This window comes from Muscardinus avellanarius (assembly GCF_963383645.1).
Source record: "Muscardinus avellanarius genome assembly, chromosome: 10".
NCBI lineage: Eukaryota > Metazoa > Chordata > Mammalia > Rodentia > Gliridae > Muscardinus > Muscardinus avellanarius.
In genome coordinates, this window is record NC_137796.1 from 2,950,876 (window position 1) to 2,970,069 (window position 19,194).

Below are 19,194 nucleotides of genomic sequence, written 5' to 3' on the forward strand. Positions count from 1 at the left end.
CGGGCCTCAGAACGCTACCGCAGAAAGCTGTCTAAAGGCTCCCCCGCCCTGAGTGTGCGCAGCCGTCCACACAGGCTGCCTTCTCCCTCCAGACGCCCTCCTCATTGCACAGCAGGGTCTTACTCTTCGTGGCCTTATCTAGACTGCAGCCGGGGCTGGGGGTAAGCAAGGCGTGGCTTTCTACACCGGTTTCTGGTGCAACTCAAAAATGAAGTGATCGCATAGGCGCCAGTGGTAAGCACTTTTACTTTTCTTCTTCTTTAATTTTTAAAAACACTTCAATATTTTAATGTCCTGACCAGCAGCAGTACAAACACTAAAAGCAAGTTGTTTTTTTGCCCAGAAAAACAAACAAAAAAACAAACAAAACCCCCAAACAGGAAAAACAAACAGAAATCCCCCAAAACCACATATTAAAAATGGCAGGCTTTTTATAACAATAATTAAAGTAATAAAAACATACAAAACTTTTTTTTAATATATACACAGTACAAGGCTGAAGCACCTTTGACTTTTGTCTCAAAATGTACGTTTGTATGAAAACCCACCCACTGCAGTGACAACCTGGTGGGTGTGATACATGGATACACAGAGCTCTGTACACTCTCCCCCACGAGTAATAAAAAGGTACCTTCAGTCTGTGGACTCATCTTTAGGTTAGAGCTTGTCCAGGGAGAACCTCGGACTGCTCTGTGCTCCTAGGACCTGTCGCTTTGAAAAGAATTCTGCAGAAAAGTAACTGAAGCCAGCCCTCTCCTCACAATGCACCCACCCTTCTTTTCGGGAGAAGCAAATCTCACTCCCGGGGAGGAACTTGGTTCTTGCCCCACCGTGACACAGCCACATAAGAAACAGAACCGGCCGGGTCTGATCCAGTCGCACGCACCGGGGGAACCAGTGACGCTTAGTGTTGGTAACGGAGCCTTCGTCAGATTCAGAAAGAATGGCGTGGGGGGTTAGAAGGAATAAAACCGCCTTTAGGAAGAAAACTACGGGCGTCCTACACAGGTTTCTCGCTGAGAGACAAAGGTGACTCAGTTGCACTGAAGTCAAGGTGAGTCCGTTCGTTTGCTCTGTTTCTGGAGCCTGGGACCCTTTGCTTCATGCATGGCACATTCTCGTTTTTTTAAGCTTCAAACCTCCCAGTGAAAAATATTAAATATTCAAGGTAATAAAATAGATAATATTTCTATACTATAGGTTCGGCCTAGCGTAAGGGAAACCGTCACCTCGGGAATCCCTTAAAGTAGCCCCGAGGCCAGTGCGTGGCAGGCAAGACAAGGCACTTCCGTAAGTGGTCCAGTTCTGCCTGGAGCCGCTCCCTTTCCGAGACAATCTTCTGCTTCTGGCTCCGCAGCTCCTGGGGAGAGGACAGTTGTGTCAAATCACAAGCTCTTTCCGCCCGTAAGCCGACGCGCAGACGCTGTGGAGAGCTAGACCCTGTACTCGGACTAGCACTTGGGCGGGGGTGCTTTCAAGGCAGTGGCCTCTGGGGACAGCCGGAACTCGTTCTTCCTGAATCTTGGATTCTGGCAATACCTGCTCTCAAAACCAGTGTGTGCTTGTTCAGCTCAAAGCCTCAGTCCTTAGAATCAGCAGGTTTACAGGAGCCCAGCCCCGCTCACGTCGCCACAGCCAGGAGGAAGCCTGGCGCGGGGTGAACGTGCCACTGGAAGGTGCACGGCTGCAGGGGAGCAGGAGGGGGTCTCCTCACCTCCAGAGCCAATAACATCCACTTCTGCCAGCCTTAGCAAAGGGGGGGAGACGGATGCGGGCAAGGAGCAGTCCCCAGAAGGAAGGGGTATGAGATAGCATCTCTACCCTGCCAGCAACAATACTCCCCAGGCTAGAGGTTAACTGCCCTCCTCGGCTCAATCTTCGATAGTCTGACTCCACGGTCTCCCCCGAAGACTAAAGGTTTCAGGCTCTCGGGAGCGATTCACCCTGAGACCTGTCTAAGCTGTCTTGACTGACTCCTGACGTCCTACGCAGCCCTCCCGACTCACCGCCATGCTGCGTGAGAGCTGCTCTGCCGTCAGACTGAGGCTGTAGTGCTGGGCCTCCAGCCGCCGGCACTGCGTCTGCAGCACCTGCCGCTCCAGGTTTTGCTCTGAAAGACAAGAGGTGGCGCTTTATGGTCTCTGTGTGGGGACTGGTGGCTTCCTGGCCCAGCCGTGCCAGACAGCCTCCCCACTACGGCAGGCCGCAGAGGCTTCTGAGGCTTCTCTTGTGGATGGACACTGCTCCCCGCCCCGCGACAGGAACAGATACCCATGTTCAAACCAGTGCGGTGGGATAGTGCTAAGGGGTCTTGACCTCAGGCAGAGTGCAAGATACAGATCTGGAAGATAGGAGTAAACTTATGGCTTCAAAATGCATCTTTCAAAAGCTGGGGAGCCGGGCGAGGCGGGCATGCCTGTCATCCCCACGCTTGGGAGGCGGAGACAGCCTCAGCTACTTACTTAGTGAGGCTCTCAGCAACTTAGTGAGACCCTGTTTCCAAATAAAGTATAAAATAGGTCTGGGAGTATAGCCTGGAGGTAGAAAGTCTCTGGGTTCTACCCCCAGTACCACAAAAAAAAAAAAAAAAAAAAAAAAAAAAGAAAAGAAAAAGAAAAAACTAGGCTGAATTTCAGTTTAAGCTATAAAATAAAACGTCTGCTTGAGCTAAAGCTGCCAGGCATGGTGGCCCGTGCCTATAATCTTAGTACTTGGGAGACTGAGACGGGGATTGCATGTTTGAAGCCCGGCTCAGCAACTTAAGGAGACCCGGTTTTAAAATAAACTCCTAGATGGTGTGGTGGTGCACATTTGTAATCCCGGCATTTGGAAGGCCAGAACAGGAGGATCGTGGTTTGAGGACAGCCTCAGCTACTTAGGTCCTTTGCAACTCACTGAAAGCCTGTTTCAAAATAAAGAATAAAAAATAGGGTTGGGGGTATAGCTTAGAGGAAGAATGCCCCTGGGTTCTATATCCAGTAGTGAAAACAAACAAACAAAATCTTATAGACCCTTCTCTATATAAAGTGTTTCAGAGAATGAAAAGACAGGTTGCCTGACTGACTTTTATAGAGGCTAGAATGATCTTGATGGCTAAATAAAGAATTAAACTAGTCTATCTCCATTGAAACTGAAACCCTAAAAGCACTAACAATCAAATGGAAAGGCAGAGAAATATCGGGACAAACACCAAGCAGCCACATAAATAAGAATGGAGAATACTTTGCTTTTTTGGTGGCACTCAAGGTTGAACCCAGGCGCATTTTACGTCTGTGCTGTACCCCCAGCCCTATCTTATTTTGAAACAAGGTCTTGCTAAGTTGCTGAGGCTGGCACTGAACCTGTGATCCTCCTGTCTCAGCCTCCCAAGCACTGGGGTTACAGGTATGTGCCACCACACCCGGCTTTTAGTTAACTTTTGACAGACTGCGTCATCATGGACTGGGCAAGTGGGATTCTTCTGCTTTGTTTAATGGAGCGCTGCTTCAACCTCACGACATGACGCAGCCCCAGCCAGGGCTCCTGCTGCACACAGTGCGGCAAGAAATCAGAAACCAAAATCCAGGAGGAAAAGCCACTTTTCTTTTTTTTGGGCAAAAGGACTGACCAGCCTGGGAGTCCTCTAGGACATAATCGGGTAACAAAAACAATCCAAAACTAAAACTGATACCAAGGCTATAAAAAGAAAACAGACCACAGGTTCATCATTCACAGACAAGGATGCCAATTACCCCGAAACCCACCAACTGAATGCAACTGAAAGCCCTAATAGGCGGGGGTAATGTAATGCACGATGCTAAAGTTCTCGGGGGGAGGTCAAGGGCCGAGACCAGCAGAGTGATAGCTCAGGAAAGAGTGAGGGAGCCGCTCTGGACAGCAGAGGTGCCCAGCCGGGGAGACCGAAAGCACACAGTGGGCACACCCTGGGGGGCAGGGGAGCGGGGCCTGCACCCCGGCAGCAACACACACACACAAACGCGGCCAAATGAAAAACAGTATTTAAAGCTAAGAAAAAATGCTGCCAGTGCAGTGGCCTGAAACCCTGGTGCTTGCAAGACTGAGACAGGATGATCGCAGCTGAAAGGCTGGCCTCAGCAACTGAGCAAGACCCTGTTTCCAAATAAAAAATGAAAGGGGCTGGAGTGCAGCTTGGAAGCGAGAATGATCCTGGGTTCAATTCCCAGGACCCAAAGAAGGAAATACAGACAAGTATCCTTACAGCTGTGGGGTTGTGGGAAGAATTCCACACAAGGCCAAGGCACCTAACCCCCCACCCAGAAAAGACCTGTACAGTTCATGTGTTAAAATTTTAGTCTTTATTTTGAAACAGGGTCTCACTGAGTTGCAAAGGACCCAAGTGGTAGCTGAGACTGACCGCTAACCAGGATCCTCCCACCTCAGCCTCCCAGATGCTGGGATTACAAACGTGCGCCACCACGCCCAGCTAAAATTTTAAGGTTACAGGGTAGACTGCTTCTGAGCACGTGCGTACGCACTTAACAAATGACGTGGAAGGGCGCGGTGGGCGATGGATTCAAAATGAGGGTGTCATTGGAGGGAGGGCGGGAGGCCAAGTGGAGGGCTTGGCACCCGGAGGGAGCGGCCATTCACTGTCAGTTTCCTTTTAAAGTACCTGAAATGACTGACATTCATAATCAAGGGGGTTTTGTTTGTCGTTTTTTGGGCAGTGTTGGGGATTAAACCCAGGGCCTCCTGCAGGCTAAGCGAGTGTTCTACCAATGAGCTACACTCCCGGCCCTTTTCATTTTACTTATTTATTTATTATTATTTTATTTTTATTTTATTTTTGGTGGTACTGGGGTTCCTGAAAGCCCTTCTACCTCCGGGCTACACTCCCAGACCTATTTTATACTTTTTATTTGGAAACAGGGTCTCTTAAGCCAGTGCGGCTGGCTTCGAACCTGCGCGATCCTCCTGTCTCCGCCTCCCAAGCGCAGGGATCCCAAGCGAGCGCCGCCACGCCCGGCTCCATTTTATTTTGAGACAGCCTGGCGAAGTTGCGCAGGCTGAACTTGAACTTGTGACTCGTGAAGTGGCTGAGGTTGGCCTCGAACTTGCGATCCTTCCATCCCAGCCTCCCAAGTACTGGGATTACAAGCATGCACCACCACACCTGGCTGAGATAATACCTTTCTATGGGCCAGGGCTGTGCTGAGTGACAGGCACCCCACACAGATGGACACTAAACGTCTCCAGGGTTGGGGGTGCAGCTCAGAGGCAGTGTCTGTGCTTAGCACACGCTAGAGTTCCATCCCTAGCAGTTACCCCCACCCCAAGCCAAGCCACCCTCAGGAAGAATGGCCTTGGGTTTGAACCTGTGGAATCACCACCAAGGTCCAGCCCCCTGCAGAAGCCCAGGGGACTTGCCTTCTGGTGCCTGCTCCTGGTGAACCCCAGGAGGTCAGAGCCCAGCACTGCCTCAGCAGCTCTCCAGCCTGGCAGTCCTGCTGGGTCGGAGACACAGCCCTCCCCAGTGTCCTTCACCAGTCCCCGCACCCTGTACCTTCTATGTGCTCCTGGTAAGCTTCAAAAACCGCCTCGATCCCCTGCCACTTGCGCCTGGGGGCTTCCTCGTCCTCCTCCTCGTCATCCTCCTCCTCTTCTGACTCCCGGTCCATCTCCTGTGTGGGGGGGCCCTTCCGCCCAGCGGCGGGCTCCTGCTGCCCGTTATGCTGGGGCAGGGGGACGCGGCTGGAGGCCTGCAGCTCAGGAATGTTGTAGTGGACGGAGGCGTCAATCTTGTGGTTCTGCTCCGCAGACAGCACGGCGACGCTCCCTGGGCAGAGGGAAACACATCACAGTGTGGGGGTCTGGAAAGGAGGTTCTGTCCTGCCTGCGCTGCGGTCATGGTGACGGCGGCTCTCCAGGTAGACCAGGCCGTGGAGTGTAGAGAGGAGGCATCTGTCCCAAAGCTGCGGTCTCGAGATCGTAGCCTAAGCGAGGTCAAGACACCCACGAAGAGAGTGGGTCCGAGACCCGAGTCTCGGTGAGCCCCAAGACATGATTATCATCTTGGGCAAGTTCACCTGAGTTTGTATTTCTTGGTGGGTTGGAGCATGGCCAGGGCTGGCCCTCGGTCAGTGCTGCCCCCTCCTGCATGAAAGGCACAAGTGTTCCTGTCCCAACCACAGCTGGTGTCCTGCCCTCCACCAGGAAGGAGGTAGCTGGCTGAGCGGTCTACGTGGGCCCAAGCTGCCTCCCTGTGCTGGCTTAGTTCACGGACTGCTTTGGAGCCAGGTGCGGTGGTGCACGCCTGCACTCCCAGGACTTGGGGAGGCTGAGACGGGAAGATCAAAGGTTTGAGGCCGGCCTCAGCAACATACTGAGGTCTCCCAGCAATTTAGTGAGACTCTGTTTCCAAATAAAAAAGTAAAAGCTGGGCGTGGTGACATACACTTGTAACCCCCGTACTTGGGAGGCGGGATTGAAGATTTGGGGTCAACCTCAGCTACTTCGTGAGGCTTTCTGCAACTTAATGAGACCCTGTTCAAAAAAAAAAAAAAAAAAAAATAGGGTGAGGGGTGTAGCTTAGAGGTAGAATGCCCCTGGGTTTAAAAAAAAAAAAAAAAAAAAAAAAGGAGTGTCCTCGGGCCACAGAAAAGCCTGTTCCTGGAAGGAGCCAGAGGGCAATCCGTAGTCTCTAAAAACATCAAAGAGCCCTGTGACGTGTCCTCCATGCGCTATGAACAGACTCCACTGTGCAGAGCCGAGACATCTCTGCTTCTCTTACCAAGCCTTTTTCTTGGAAAATGATTCTTCCCAATAAATTCATGACCAAAATGCAGTAGCATGCTCCCGAGTTCCGTGGCCTCTCGCTCCCTCTGGGCACTGCGGGGAGGGAGCCCAAGCCCCGGCGCGGGCTGGCACGGCTCTCCACCGCCGAGCTGCGCCCCCAGCCCTGGAGTCCTTTCATCACTGCAAAGCCCGGCACCTGCCAGGTCGTCCCTCTCCTCTCGGGGCGGCCTCATCTCTGCTGACAGCCGTAACTCAGACCCGGCAGTGTCAGCGCTGCACGTATAAAAGCGCCTCTCATCTGTTCAGCTCTAACGGCTTGGAGTATGAACACAGACAAGGTTTTGGCTTCTACCGCCTTTGAGCTCACAAACATTCGTTCCATTCTCAGCAGCTCCGTAATTATTGAGGATTTTTTTTTCTAATTTTTTTTCTGTGGTACTGGAGATAAGGGGCATTCTACCTCCAAGCTACACCCCCAGAGCCCGATTTTTTAATCTTTATCTTGAAAAAGGGTCTCACTGAGTTGCAATGGGCCCCACTAAGTAGCTGAGGCTGGCCACAAATCTGCGATCCTCCCGTGTCAGCTCCCGAACGCTGGCATTACAAATGTGCGCCACCACGCTCAGCTACTGACGATTTTTTAAAAACAAACATCAGTTTCAAGTTTCCATTCCCTGGGAGCAGGATGTGCTGATCCTCATGCTCTGACCTTCAGTGACTCCCATCAATGTGTAAGTGTGTGGGAGTGTGGCTCGGGGGCAAGTGCTGTTACTACAAACTCGCAGGCCCCCGTGGAAGAGGACGGGAGAGCCTCCTGGTGAGTTCACGGGCCACTTGTGAGGTCACTGACTACAGAATGCATGGAGGACGGCTTCTGCCACTGGGGTACCTCCCCCGGCCTTACTGAGCTCAGAGGGCATTACTGGCGAGCAGTCCCGGAAACACGGTCTAGACCAGCTGCACTGGCTTCTCCCTGCAGCCTGTCAGAAACGGCATCTCGGGCCCTGCCCAGACCAGCGCTGGACACCACGTGACCCCCGGGGTCTGAGAGGTGCGGCCGTCGTGCGTGGCCGAGTGGGGCCCGTGGCCGCGCTGAGCAGCTGCTGGCGTGCGGGACCACCAGCCGCCTTACCTTTATGCTTCTGCAGGGCTTTCTGGGTGGACTGCAGCACTGACTCGTGGAACTGATGTGCAAACTCTTCTGCCACGAAGGGCTCCCATGGCTTGCTTTTCCCGTGGACGCTGTGAGACAATGGCACAGGAATGTCCTTGGGGGCGGCGCCCCGGGTGTAATGGAGCATGCTCAGAGTCTTCTTGCCCCCGGAGGCCTCGCTCAGCCTGGCCTTCTCACCGCTGGTCGGAGCCGGCTCCTGGACCCGCGACAGCTCCTGGGGCCGGAGCTGTTCCAGTCTCGTCGTCTCCATGGCCGTGGGGACATCAGACAGGGAGGCAGCGACCCCGACTGGCTTCTCCGTCTCCAGTGCTGCCGGCTGCGTGGCTGGTTCTTTGGGAGACAGAAAGCGAGGGCAGGTTAAGGGCTGCACGGTAACAAGCTCGGCGTCCGGCACGCGAACCCCGGTCTCTAGAAGCTTACACTCAACAAAGACCTAGAGGGCAAAGAACGAGACTCGGGACACTGAGTTAACCCCGCCGCGGCCGGCTAAGGTCCGAAATGGCGTGTCTAGGAGCGAGTCCATCCTGGAACGGCGCCCCAGAGGGCAGCTGGGAAGAAGCAGATCGGAAGGAAGCACATTGCCCTGGTCACCGAGAAGGAAGAATGCTATTTAGTCCAACTGGAAGGGCATGCGGTGCGGAGCTTAGGACGGCCGGACCGTGCGGGTTCCTGGCTCCTTCAGCAGGGCGGAGGCAAAAGCAGCCGCGAGAGGAGAGAAGGTGTGGATGCAGGTGCTGGCGAGGCCAGGGAGGTGGGGTGAGCGAGACAAGAGCCCAGGGAAGCGGAGGCAGGGCGGTGCAGGCTGCTGGCTCAGGGCCTGAAGTGCGTCCTCCTGCCCTGTGTGGCACTGGGGGCTCAGGCCCCGTCCACTGGCCTCCAAACATGGCTGTGTGCCTCAGCTGAGGGATGATGGACCGCGCTGGGGAGCTGGCACCCTCCCCTGGGCTCGGCCTTCTAACTTGTGTCCTGAGGACCTGCACCGCTGTGTGTGAACCGCACGCTAGACGCGATGCAGAGGCGCCGTCTCCAGGCCAGGTTCACACCGAAGACGACCGTGAGCATCGCCTCCGACCCTGGCAGCTTGCGGCCCCAGGTGGCGGCGGGTGGGGCTCTCCTTCCCTTACCGCTCGGGGAGACGGCGGCGGGACTGTCCCTCGGAGAGTTTGTCAAGGAGTGTGCTGCGGCGGCCGAGAGCGCCCTCTGCTTCATGGTACGGAGCATTTCAACAAGTCTCTCTTTGTCTGTGAGGAAAGCAGCCCGAGGTTAAGGAGGCAGAGTGGCCTCTTGGAGAAGGGAGGAAGGTGGGGTCTAGCCCAGCTGTGACTGGCAGGTGCGCGCCCTTTAAAGCCAAGCACCGAGAGCGAGCACCACTCGACGGGGGCATGTTGACCGGAGAAGCCTTCGTGGGAAACCGCGCGGGCGCGGGGCGGATTCCAAAGGCAGCGCGTGCGGTGCTTAGGGCTCCTGGAGCCACTGGTGCCCAAGGTCTTCGTGTGACTTCTGAGGAGCTTTTCTTATTTTAAAGCCAAAGGAGGTGGCCCGCACACTAGGAGATGCCCTGGAGGCCTCTGGAGCACAGCGCCCCCACCCCGGCTACTCCGGGGCGCGGGGAATCCCAGGATCACAGCCATCGCCTGAAAAGGAACGCAGACCCAGCCAGTTCCACACTGCGGATTCCCGTTACAGTGGCGCTTCCTGCCAACTCTGAAACTTAAGAGGCCACGGCGCTGACGGCTTCCTCTAGGAAGTCAGCCAGGTGAAAAGATGTTTTCTGTGATCAACACTAGACACATTCCGAGGATCTGTGCTGGCGACCAACCTGTCACTTAACCCTCAAAAGAAAAGGAAGAACTCCAGCCTGCCGGCTACAAAGAACAGCCACGCCGGGAATAAAGAACCAGCGGAAGCAACCAGCGGACCCAGGGGCGCTTGCTTTCCCTCCTCTCCCTTCCAGTACGAAGGCCAGGTGTGGCAGAGGGGACTCCTGGGAGACGCGGAAGGAGCGTGGCCAGTACGTCAACGTCTCGGCACAGGCTGGCGGGTCAGGCCGACCAAGGAAGCAGGAACCCCAAGGCGGCGCTGTGGCCATGCCGTTTTCTGCTGTGCTCTGAATTCAAGCCCAGAGCCTTCCCCAACATGGCCTTGCAAAACTAGACTGATCTGGAAGCACCTTCCCCAGCGATCCGCCTGGATCCGCCTGTCCGGTGTGTGCGGGCTGTACCTGGAGGTCACAGCCCATCCCTATACCTCCCTCCCCGAGCCTCTTGGCATCAAACACAGACTTCAGCAGCCCGCCCAGACGGAAAAGTCTGCAGCCCTCAGACAGAGAGTGCGTGGCGGCGGAGGGCGCCCTCCCCCGCTCCCAGCGGGGTGGCCCAACTACTCCGCTCGAGGACCCGGGCTCCTCAGGCAGAGGTGGCCGAGCGAGCAGGCGGTGGGCAACTTCAGACAGGCTGCACGTGTGTGCAGTTCCAGAGTCTTCCTGTCCACAGGACACGAGACGAAACAGGCTTCGAGCGGGGAGCACGTCAGAGTGGACCCCGCCAGCTGAGTGCCCTGGGTGGGCCCGCCAGGGCAGAGGGGCTGCTCCGGCAGCACACGCTACCCCTGGAGCCCCACCTTCCCCCCCACGGGCCGTGCGAGGCAGTACCTTTCCTCTTCTCGGCACTGATGTGGGTGAGGTTGAAGATGGTCAGGAACTTCCTTTTCTCCTCGAAGTTGGGGCTGTTGTTCATCTCGTCGGGGCTGTAGCGGGTGGACAGGGCCAGCCGTGGCGAAGGCGTCTGCCGTTTACTCTGAACGGCCGGGGGGGAGGGGCTCCTCTCTCTCAGCATCCGCCGCCGCTTCCTCCGCTTCTGGGCCACCAGCTCCTCCTTCTGCTGTTGGGTGGTCAAGCCAAAAAGTTGCAAAAACTCTAGCTTCTAGATTAAGAAAGAAAACAAACAAGTGTGAAACCCCTGGTCGTGGTTCGCTTTTGCTGTCCCGGGGCCCTCCCGGGGTCCTCCGAGCCTGTGCCGTGGCCGACTCGGTGCCAGGGAGATGGAGTGGGGATTCAAGTGCCGCGAGGCAGCCTGGCATGAGACTGCCGGCCCAGCCAGAGGGCCCGTACCTCCGAGGACGTGTCCAGTTTGAGGGGCGGCTGCTCGGCCACGCAGCGGAGGTGGGCCCTGACCTCCTCTTCATCGCTCTCGTCGTAGGAGTCATCCAGGTCGTAGTAGTATCCTGGTGGCAAAAGAACGGTGGCATTCATCTAGGCGCAGAGCCTCGCTTCTGCAGCAGACATCCACTGGGGGCGCATACGAGGACAGGCCAGACTCCTGGTCCCTCTGAGCACCCACTCCTGGTCCCTTCCAACCAAGATGGGACACCTGTGTTAAGCCTGGGGTGGCGGGTAGCTGGATGCCCGGGCCCCACAGCCGCAGGGCACTATTTGCCACGGGGGCCGGCATCCACGGCAACTCCACACCGTCAGCATCCGTGCTCCCCCTCCTGCTGTGTCCATCTGGGCCCTTCCCCAGCCAGAGAGCAGTAGCCGGCTCCCCTTCAGGACACGAGGTGGCCTCCTCCTTTAGAAGATGAGTAGCCGAGAAAAACCCTGCTGTGCCTTAAATCAAGCCTAAGCAGCACCCTGGGGGATAGCAGCACCCTGGCTCCGGTTAAGAGAGGCTGAAGCCGGGCATGGTGGCCCACGCTTGTAATCCCAGCACTCAGGAGGCTGAGACAAGAGGATCACAGTTGGCAGCCAGCCTCAGCTACTTAGTGAGGCCCTCTGCAATTCAGTGAGACCCTGTTTCAAAATAAAGGATAAAAAAATCGGGCTGGGGATATAATTTGGTGGTAGAACGCCCTTGGGTTCCATCCCCAGTACCAAAAAAAAAAAAAAAAAAATATATATATATATATATATATATATATATAGGCTTAATGCAATAGAGGAAAAACAAAACTGGCCCAGAACCCCAACAGGGCAGGCCTCGGTGCCTGTGAAGGAGCTGAGCTCCCCGTCCTTCCGCACCCTGGTGGGCTCCCTGATGGCCCTGGGCTCTTGGGAACCCCAGCCAGCCGCTGGCTGAGCTTCCTCCACCGGTGGGAGCAGTGAGGATGTGCCGGCATCCAGCCGGGCCTGGGCAGTGCCAGCCATTCCCCTCAATCCCTGGACACCTGCCTGCAACTAATGCCAGCCCCGTCACCGGCCTGCTCCTGGTGATGCTGCGCTATCAATACTTAAAAACACCTCATGGGCCTCTGCTTATCACTTATTAATCGCAGCCAGACTCTGATGTGCCCTTGAGGACAATGCATGATATCGGGTCAGCCAGGAGGCCCGTTGCTCCCCAGCAGAGGCGTTGGGCCGCCACCCCTTCAAGGCTACCTGCAGCCTAGTACAGCCTCTGCTGCGGAGACAGGTGTGGGAAGAGGAAGGATGCAGGGGCTGGCACTAGGCTTCCTCGTCCTGCTAACCCCCGTGCCCAAGCAAGTCGGGTCCCGGAAGCCGGACCTTTCTCCTGGGCCTCGCGCCGCCTGCGCTCCTCCAGGTCCAGCTTGCTGACCAGCTTCCGGCGCTGCTGCAGGAACTCGTCGTAGACGTAGGCAGGGTCGGGGCCGCGGGGTGCTGGAGGCCGGCAAGGGGAGCCAGGTTTCACAGGCCCACTGAGTTCCCCAAAGGGGGCCGCTTGAGGGAGGGAGGCCCGCTGCTGCCCCAGGACGGTCCGTGTAGACTTCTCGAGCTCCGTGAGGAAGGGCCCAGGGCCATGCGGGAAGGCCTGCGGCTCCAGGCTTCCTGCCTCCCTCGGCGGGGGCTGGTACTTGTCCAGGGGGGCGGCCTCACGCTTCCGGGGCTCCTCGGCCTTCTCCGGGCAGTACACGCGCTCCACCTTCACCAGCGGCACCGCGGCGGCCTGGCGGCTGGGCTCAAAGGCAGCCGGGTGGCCATGCAGGGTGTGGCTCTCGGGCCGCCGTGTCTCCAGGGCACTGTCCATCAGGGACACTGGGTTCCAGAGGGCCGTGGGCACAGTGTGGTGCTGCGGCTTGGGCGAGATGAGAGGCGGGGGCCCGCCAAAGTGCTGCGGGGGGTCGCGGCTGCCCTGTTCCTGACGGTTTGGTCCTGACCTGTGGAGAGAGCAGATGGACCCATCAGTCACAGGGGAGTGGACCCTCAGGAACCAAGCGGGCGCCCCCTGAGAGCTGGGGCCGGGGAAGGAGGAGGCTCGAGCCACATCCACGGCCAGGGTCAAGTCCCTCTCCTGCCCTTTGACAACGGGGCAAGCGTGTACAGAGCCACTCAAAGGGGAGAGGGGTCCCCGGGCTGCAGCTGACGGGCCCAGGCCAGGCTGTTTCCTGCCTCTGGATGCCAGTTCTCAGGAGTGCAGGCCCTCAATCTTGCCCGCAGGGAACCCCTTCCTCGTGGGAGATGTGGCCCTGCCGACAGCTGGCTCTCCAGATAGGCCAAGCACCGGGCAGGAGGCGGAGGCGGGCCATGCTCCCTCTCCCTGCTGTCCTCGGGGCAGGCAGCGAGACCGAGAGAAGCCTGGAGCATCTGCCAGCTCAGAGCGGAACACACAGCAGGAAGATGCTCCCGGGAGATGGGGTCGGTGCCCTACTGCTCCGCCTCGGGAGTGTGGTGGACGACTGCACCCGACGGGCTTTTAAGGACCTCAGCAGAACACTCGGCAGGGCAGGGCACCCTCCTTTAGACAAGCGGCTTTGTAATGTGCGCGGTGGTGCATGCTTGCCATCCCAGTACTTGAGAGGCTGAGACAGGAGGCTGGCGGGCGTGAGCACAGCCTCGACAACCTAGCAAGGCCCTGTTTCAAACTAAAAAAGAAAATAGGGCTGGGAGTGTGGCTCAGAGGTAGAACTCTCCTGGGTCCGATTCTCAGTTGTCATCCAGCTACGGTAAATGTTTCTTCAGTGCACTCAACACCAGAGTCAGCTTGCAAAGGGCTGTTTTGGGTGTTGTTTTTTAAGGGAGACACGCAGGATGTTAAACCCATGCCACAGGGAGGGAAGGACGGAGGCCAGGCGCCCTCAGCCCCCAGCCGGGGCTGCCACACGGCCCCTCGCTGTTCCTTGTCACCGCAGACTCAGAGCCGGGAGCCCGGCCCCAGGAGCAGCAGAGCACAACAGGAACATTGAGAAACTATGTCCGTAGGTGAGCGACAAAGGGAGAAGCCGCTGGGACAGACACTTCACGCACCAGAGCCGAGCACAGAACAGCTTTCCAGCTGAGAGCACGCAGTCCGTCAGCCCGGCAAGCCTGCAGGCGGGGCTGAGGCCATGTCTGCGGCCCCTGGAAACAGCAGTAGCACCCGTGTGAACCAGCCTGCCACCTATGGGTCCTGGGAGGCATGGAGTCAGAACACCCAGACTTTATCAAGCAGTGCGCTTCATGCCCAAGGGACCGAGGGCAGCTCCTGGGCAGACAAGGCTGAGCCCTCCTGAGGCCTCAGGGTGGGGAAAGGTGGTCTACACCAGTGGACCTCACTCCCGCTGTGCCAGATGGCCAGGGGGTCAGGGCTGGCTCACTCTCAGCCATACCTGGTCAGCTCAGCTAACCCCCCTTGCTGCCCTCCTCTCTACAAGGGATGGGGCATGAAGACTACGTGGCAGGTGCCTGTCCCAGACACCCTAGGGCTCTTATCCTGGACAGTACTACAGCTAAAAGGCTGGAAGATGCTCAGGAATCTTCCTATCCACCCGCCTCTGCATGTGGCTGGGGAAACTGAGCCTGAGGACAGAGGCTGTGTCCTTGGGTTGGGCCAGAGCGCAGCTCTGAGACCTGGCTCTACGGGATGGGGAGGGGGAGCAGGAGGAGGGCAGGCTACGCCAGGGCAGGGTGCCCGGGCAGGGCTACGCCAGGGCAGGGTGCCCGGGCAGGGAGGCCAGAGACCAGCTCACAAGGCCAGTGTCAGCACCCAGGGGTCCCAGGGACATATAGAAAGTGCCCAGGAAGTTGTTTTATAACAAGGCTATAAAAGTGGGTATATTTTTAATTACAAAAGCAGTAAAACTCATTTTTTCTTTAAAAAATAGATGACCGAGTTAGGTGCAGGGGTACACGTTCTGGAGGTCACAAATTCAAGGCCAACTTGGGCAACTCAGCAAGACCCGATCCCTAAGCAAAAAACACGACGACTGGGCGGAGCTCAGAGGGAAGCACCGGGGCCAAGGCTCAGCTCCGCAAAACCAAAACCAAACAAACCCCGGGCGGGCGGCAGGCAGAAGACACTGGACAGGGAGTATGAGGAGCCAAGGCTCCTTCTGCTAAGTCACCACCTCCGCCCAGCTGCGTGGAAGGGGCCGGCTCTGCACCTGGGCTGGGGTCTCTGCCTTCCCTCAGGCAAGAGGGGGCCAGCCACACAGAGATCAAAGGACAGCAGGTGCTCTATAAACGCGGCCAGCGAGCGCCAGCCGGGAGTGGGCACCCACCTGGTGCTCTCGGGCCTGTGCTCCGCCTCCGTGGGCACCGGGGGCCGGCCCATGTCCAGGTGCTGCTCCAGCACCTGCTGCCGGAACTCCGACACCTGCGACTGCCGGTCTTCCTTCTCTTGCCGTAGCCGCCGCTGGCGCGCCAGCCACTTCTCCTCCTCGTTGGTACGCTGGATCAGCAGGGCCGTGGCCGCGCTGCTGCCAGGCAGAGAGAAGAGGCCATGGCCGGAGATGAGGCTGGGCACGGCATGGTGTGGAGCGGGCACTGGATGCAAGGGGTGCTGCACGGGCTTGGGCGCCTGCAGTCCTGTGTCCTTCAGCTTCTCTGTGGAGAGAAACAGTGTCACCGCAGGACCGGTACCCCGCCCCTGGAGCAGCGGTGCTGCAGAGGGCTCCTCCCCCACCAGAGCCAGGGCCCAGCCAGTCCCCAAAGGGAAGCGAGTGCTCTGCGGCCCTGAGGTGCGGAGGCTCTGAAGAGCAGACAGGTTCTCAGGACTCACAGGGGCCAGTTACTAAACACAGCTAAGCGACAGGGATGTCCAAGAAGAAGACAATTACAAGCTGGGCGTGGTGGCGCACGCTTGGGATCCCAGAATTCAGAGGCTGAGACAGGAGGATCTTGGTTCAAGGACAGCCTCAGCTACTTAGTGAGGCCCCTTGCAACACACTGAGACCCTGTTTCCGAATTTAAAAAAAATAAAAAATAGGGCCAGGGGTGTAGCTCAAAGGTAGAATGCTGTTAAAAAATAAATAAATAAAAGGGAAGGTAATTATATTCAAAGCAAAGTTGGGCCAGAGACATGGAGCACTTGGCAAGCACCAGCAAGGTGCTTGTACCCAGTACCACAAGTGAGAAAGAAAAAGAGGGCCACGGCAGACTCGTGCGTCCCGAGTACCGGGCTGTGTTTCGCCCCTGCTCTGGGGCGGCCCACCACGCCTGTGGCACCTGGACAGCCAAGCTCTCGCCTGCTCCGTTCAGAGACACCACCTGGGGCTTAAAGTCGGCCATGCGGCAGCACCTACGCCCCGGGAATGGAAGTGCTGCTAGATCAGCCCTTAACTCGCAGGCCAAGCGTCTGCACTCAGCTCGGCCCGCGGCATCCCTCAGTCTTTCCCGTGGCCGGCGGGCCGGTACCTGCTCGGGTGGGGGTCAGCTGCTCGGCCGGCTTGACCCGCTCCTCGGCGGCATGGCTGCGCAGCCCGTGCAGCTCGGCCACGGGCAGGAAGGCGGGCTCCAGGGCCTTGGCGGCCAGCAGCTCCTTCTCCCGGGCCCGCTGCTCCCGCTGGCGCTCCAGCTCGCGCTCTCGCTCCTTCTCCCGCTCCCGCTCCCGCTCCAGCTCCTTCTCACGCTCCCGCTCCTTCTCACGCTCCCGCTCTCGTTCCTTCTCCCGCTCGCGGTCAGCCTCGCGTTCCCGCTCTCTCTCCCTCTCCCGCCGCAGCTCCTCGTCCATCTGCAGCCTGGGGGGGTGGGGTGGCGGAGGGCATGGGAATGCTGGCCAGTGGGACCTGGGAGCCCGCCCGGATCCCCAGGTCTCCCCTTTTCCACTAATACTCGAAGAAACTCCAGGGTCAAACAAGCCGAAATCCCGTACGTAGCCCCCAAGTGCCATGGAGTTCCTTGGCCTGCCAGGCCAGGCCCCGCATCAGGGCTCGAAGCATCCTGCTGCCAACCCTCAGCAGGTGAAGACGCTGCGGACCCGCCCAGCCACACAACCACGGGCTGCAGGCTCCGGGCTTTCCCAACGCCGTCCAGGAACAGGAGGGATGGGGCTCCCCACCCCTACGCGGGAGGCTCACCTCTCTGCGCTGAGGCTGGACATTCGCTCCGAGTGCAGCGCCGCCAGGGACGAGTGAGAGAGCTCGGGCGGGTAGCGGACCCCAGAGAGGTGCAGGTGCATGGCCGATGGGTGCAGCGGAGGTAGAGAGCTGGGGGTGGGGATGGGGTAGAACGGGGACCTCAGGGCTGACAGGCAGTAGGAGTCGTCCATCCTGTAGGAGAAGGAATCAGTGGGTACCAGTGGGTACACACGCACACACAAGGTCGCACGCACAAGGTCGGCTTCACTGATGTGTGCTCAGCACTAAGGCCCAGCCCGTCAACAGGTGCGTCTTGGCTAGCTGTACACCTCTGCCCAGCCTCAGTCTGGCAGCAAAGGCCGTGTCTGCTGCCAGTGGCCACTAGGAGCGGCAGCTTGAGCCTCAGGGGCCCAGCGAGGTCTGACGCCTCCAGGCCAGGATTCAAGGGCTTTCTAAACTGAAGGAGAACCCGCTATGACTTCCACTGGGGTCTCTGCCACTGTGCAAAGGGGCTCCTGCTCCTTAAGCTAATGCTGAGAACAGGGTCAGCAGTTCTAGGCGAAGGGCAGGTCCCGCCAGGAGGAAGTGCCTGGTGAGCTAGGAGCTGGGGAAGGCTCTCCTTGGGCCTGGTGAACTAGGAGCTGGGGAAGGCCACGGGCTGGCCCAGGCTCTCCTTAGGCCTGGTGCTCGCTCTGCCTGGTTCCATGCCAGAAGTCCATGGGGAGGGGAGGGCGCCTCACCTGAAGGCCGGGTGGGGGAAGGGGTGCGGGGCCAGGTAACTGGGGTGGTAGTAGGCGGCGGCGGTGGCTGGGTCCAGGCCCAGGGGGGGCAGGGAGGACATGCGCAGGTCCTCAGCGGTGTGGTAGGGCCGGAAGCTCCTCAGGTACTCCTCGGTCACCGTGCTGGGGGGCACCACATGGTGTACAGGCCGCTGGAGGCTGGAGGCAGGGACAGAAGGCAAGGACACAGTGAATGTGGAGCCCGTCCAGGCTAGAGACAAAGAGTCCCCTTGAAAGCTGCCCAGAGAGGGCAGGGCACCCGCCACCCACCTTGCTAATGAGCCACAGGCCCAGCAGGAGTCTGGGACACAGCCAGCTGTGGCCCTCAGGCCTGCCGGGCCCTGGCTCCCCATCAGTGGGGGAAGACTGCTACTCAGAGCCGGGCGGGACTCCTGGCTCCCAGGACGCAGGCGCAGATAGGGCCGAGGCCCCGGGGCAGTGCCGGCCAGAGGCCCACCGCCATCTGGTGGCTGGTACAAGTTCCAGGCTGCCCAGGCCCAGCTGTCCAGAGCTGCCTGCCCCCCCCCCATGCCACCCCAGCCCTGACCTCCTGGCCCCAGGCCCGAGCACTCACTTGAGAGGTGGAAAGCGAGAGTCCTGCACGACCGAGCTGGGGGAGAGGCCGAAGGGGTAGGGGGTGCTGAGCAGGTGGGAGGGGATGGCAGGGCCCCCCGCCTTCTCCTGGGGCAGCGGCGGCTCCACGATGAGGCGCTCCCGACCGCTGCTGCTGCCCCTCGAGCCGCTCTCCTGTGGACGACAGACACAGGTCAGGGCGCCGGCGGGGCGCACAGAGGCGGCGCGCGCAGGCCAGGCCAGGCCCCACTCTGGGAAGGCTTTAGATCCGCTCACATTCAAGACACCCCCTCCTCCCCTGCGGTTCTCCACCCCGAAGGCAGAGCACGGCACAGGAGAAAGGACTGCAGAGGAGGCACCGGGCCACACAGGAAGTCTGGACTCCAGTCCCGGGGAGCCCCCAGACGCCAAGGCGTGACCTGGAGCCCCCGCCCCCGAGTCACGGGGTCACCGGGATGCAGGCACACAAGCAGAGAAGCCCACGCTGACTATCAGGACCTCCGGCATGAACATGGGTCACACCACATGACATGGAGGGTCTGGAGGCTGCTGGCCGTGTCTGCCATGGCCCTAGCAGCCCATGGAGGGCTGGGGCCCCAGCAGGCTGGTGGTGGTGCCGCCCAGCCAGCCCTGGGGCTGCCAGGCAGGCCTGCTCAGGCTCACTGGGGGACCGGGTGGGGACACCTT

At 58.7% G+C, this 19,194-nt stretch overlaps 1 protein-coding gene across 1 annotated transcript in view; it reads right to left on the reverse strand.

Annotated features, from left to right (window-relative positions):
- Positions 1-1,225: 1,225 nt before the first annotated feature.
- The window catches only part of GSE1 (Gse1 coiled-coil protein), a gene marked incomplete at both ends in the record, with an annotated part of 96,323 nt that continues 78,354 nt past the window's right edge, over positions 1,226-19,194 (reverse strand). Inside the window, 13 exons of the mRNA XM_080704362.1 lie at positions 1,226-1,360; positions 2,007-2,110; positions 5,525-5,797; positions 7,889-8,260; positions 9,055-9,171; positions 10,581-10,851; positions 11,040-11,152; positions 12,429-13,039; positions 15,359-15,683; positions 16,494-16,816; positions 17,156-17,347; positions 17,896-18,093; positions 18,509-18,681. Of these exons, the coding sequence (XP_080560488.1) occupies positions 1,226-1,360; positions 2,007-2,110; positions 5,525-5,797; positions 7,889-8,260; positions 9,055-9,171; positions 10,581-10,851; positions 11,040-11,152; positions 12,429-13,039; positions 15,359-15,683; positions 16,494-16,816; positions 17,156-17,347; positions 17,896-18,093; positions 18,509-18,681 (3,207 nt within the window). The remainder of the gene's footprint in view (positions 1,361-2,006; positions 2,111-5,524; positions 5,798-7,888; positions 8,261-9,054; positions 9,172-10,580; positions 10,852-11,039; positions 11,153-12,428; positions 13,040-15,358; positions 15,684-16,493; positions 16,817-17,155; positions 17,348-17,895; positions 18,094-18,508; positions 18,682-19,194) is intronic.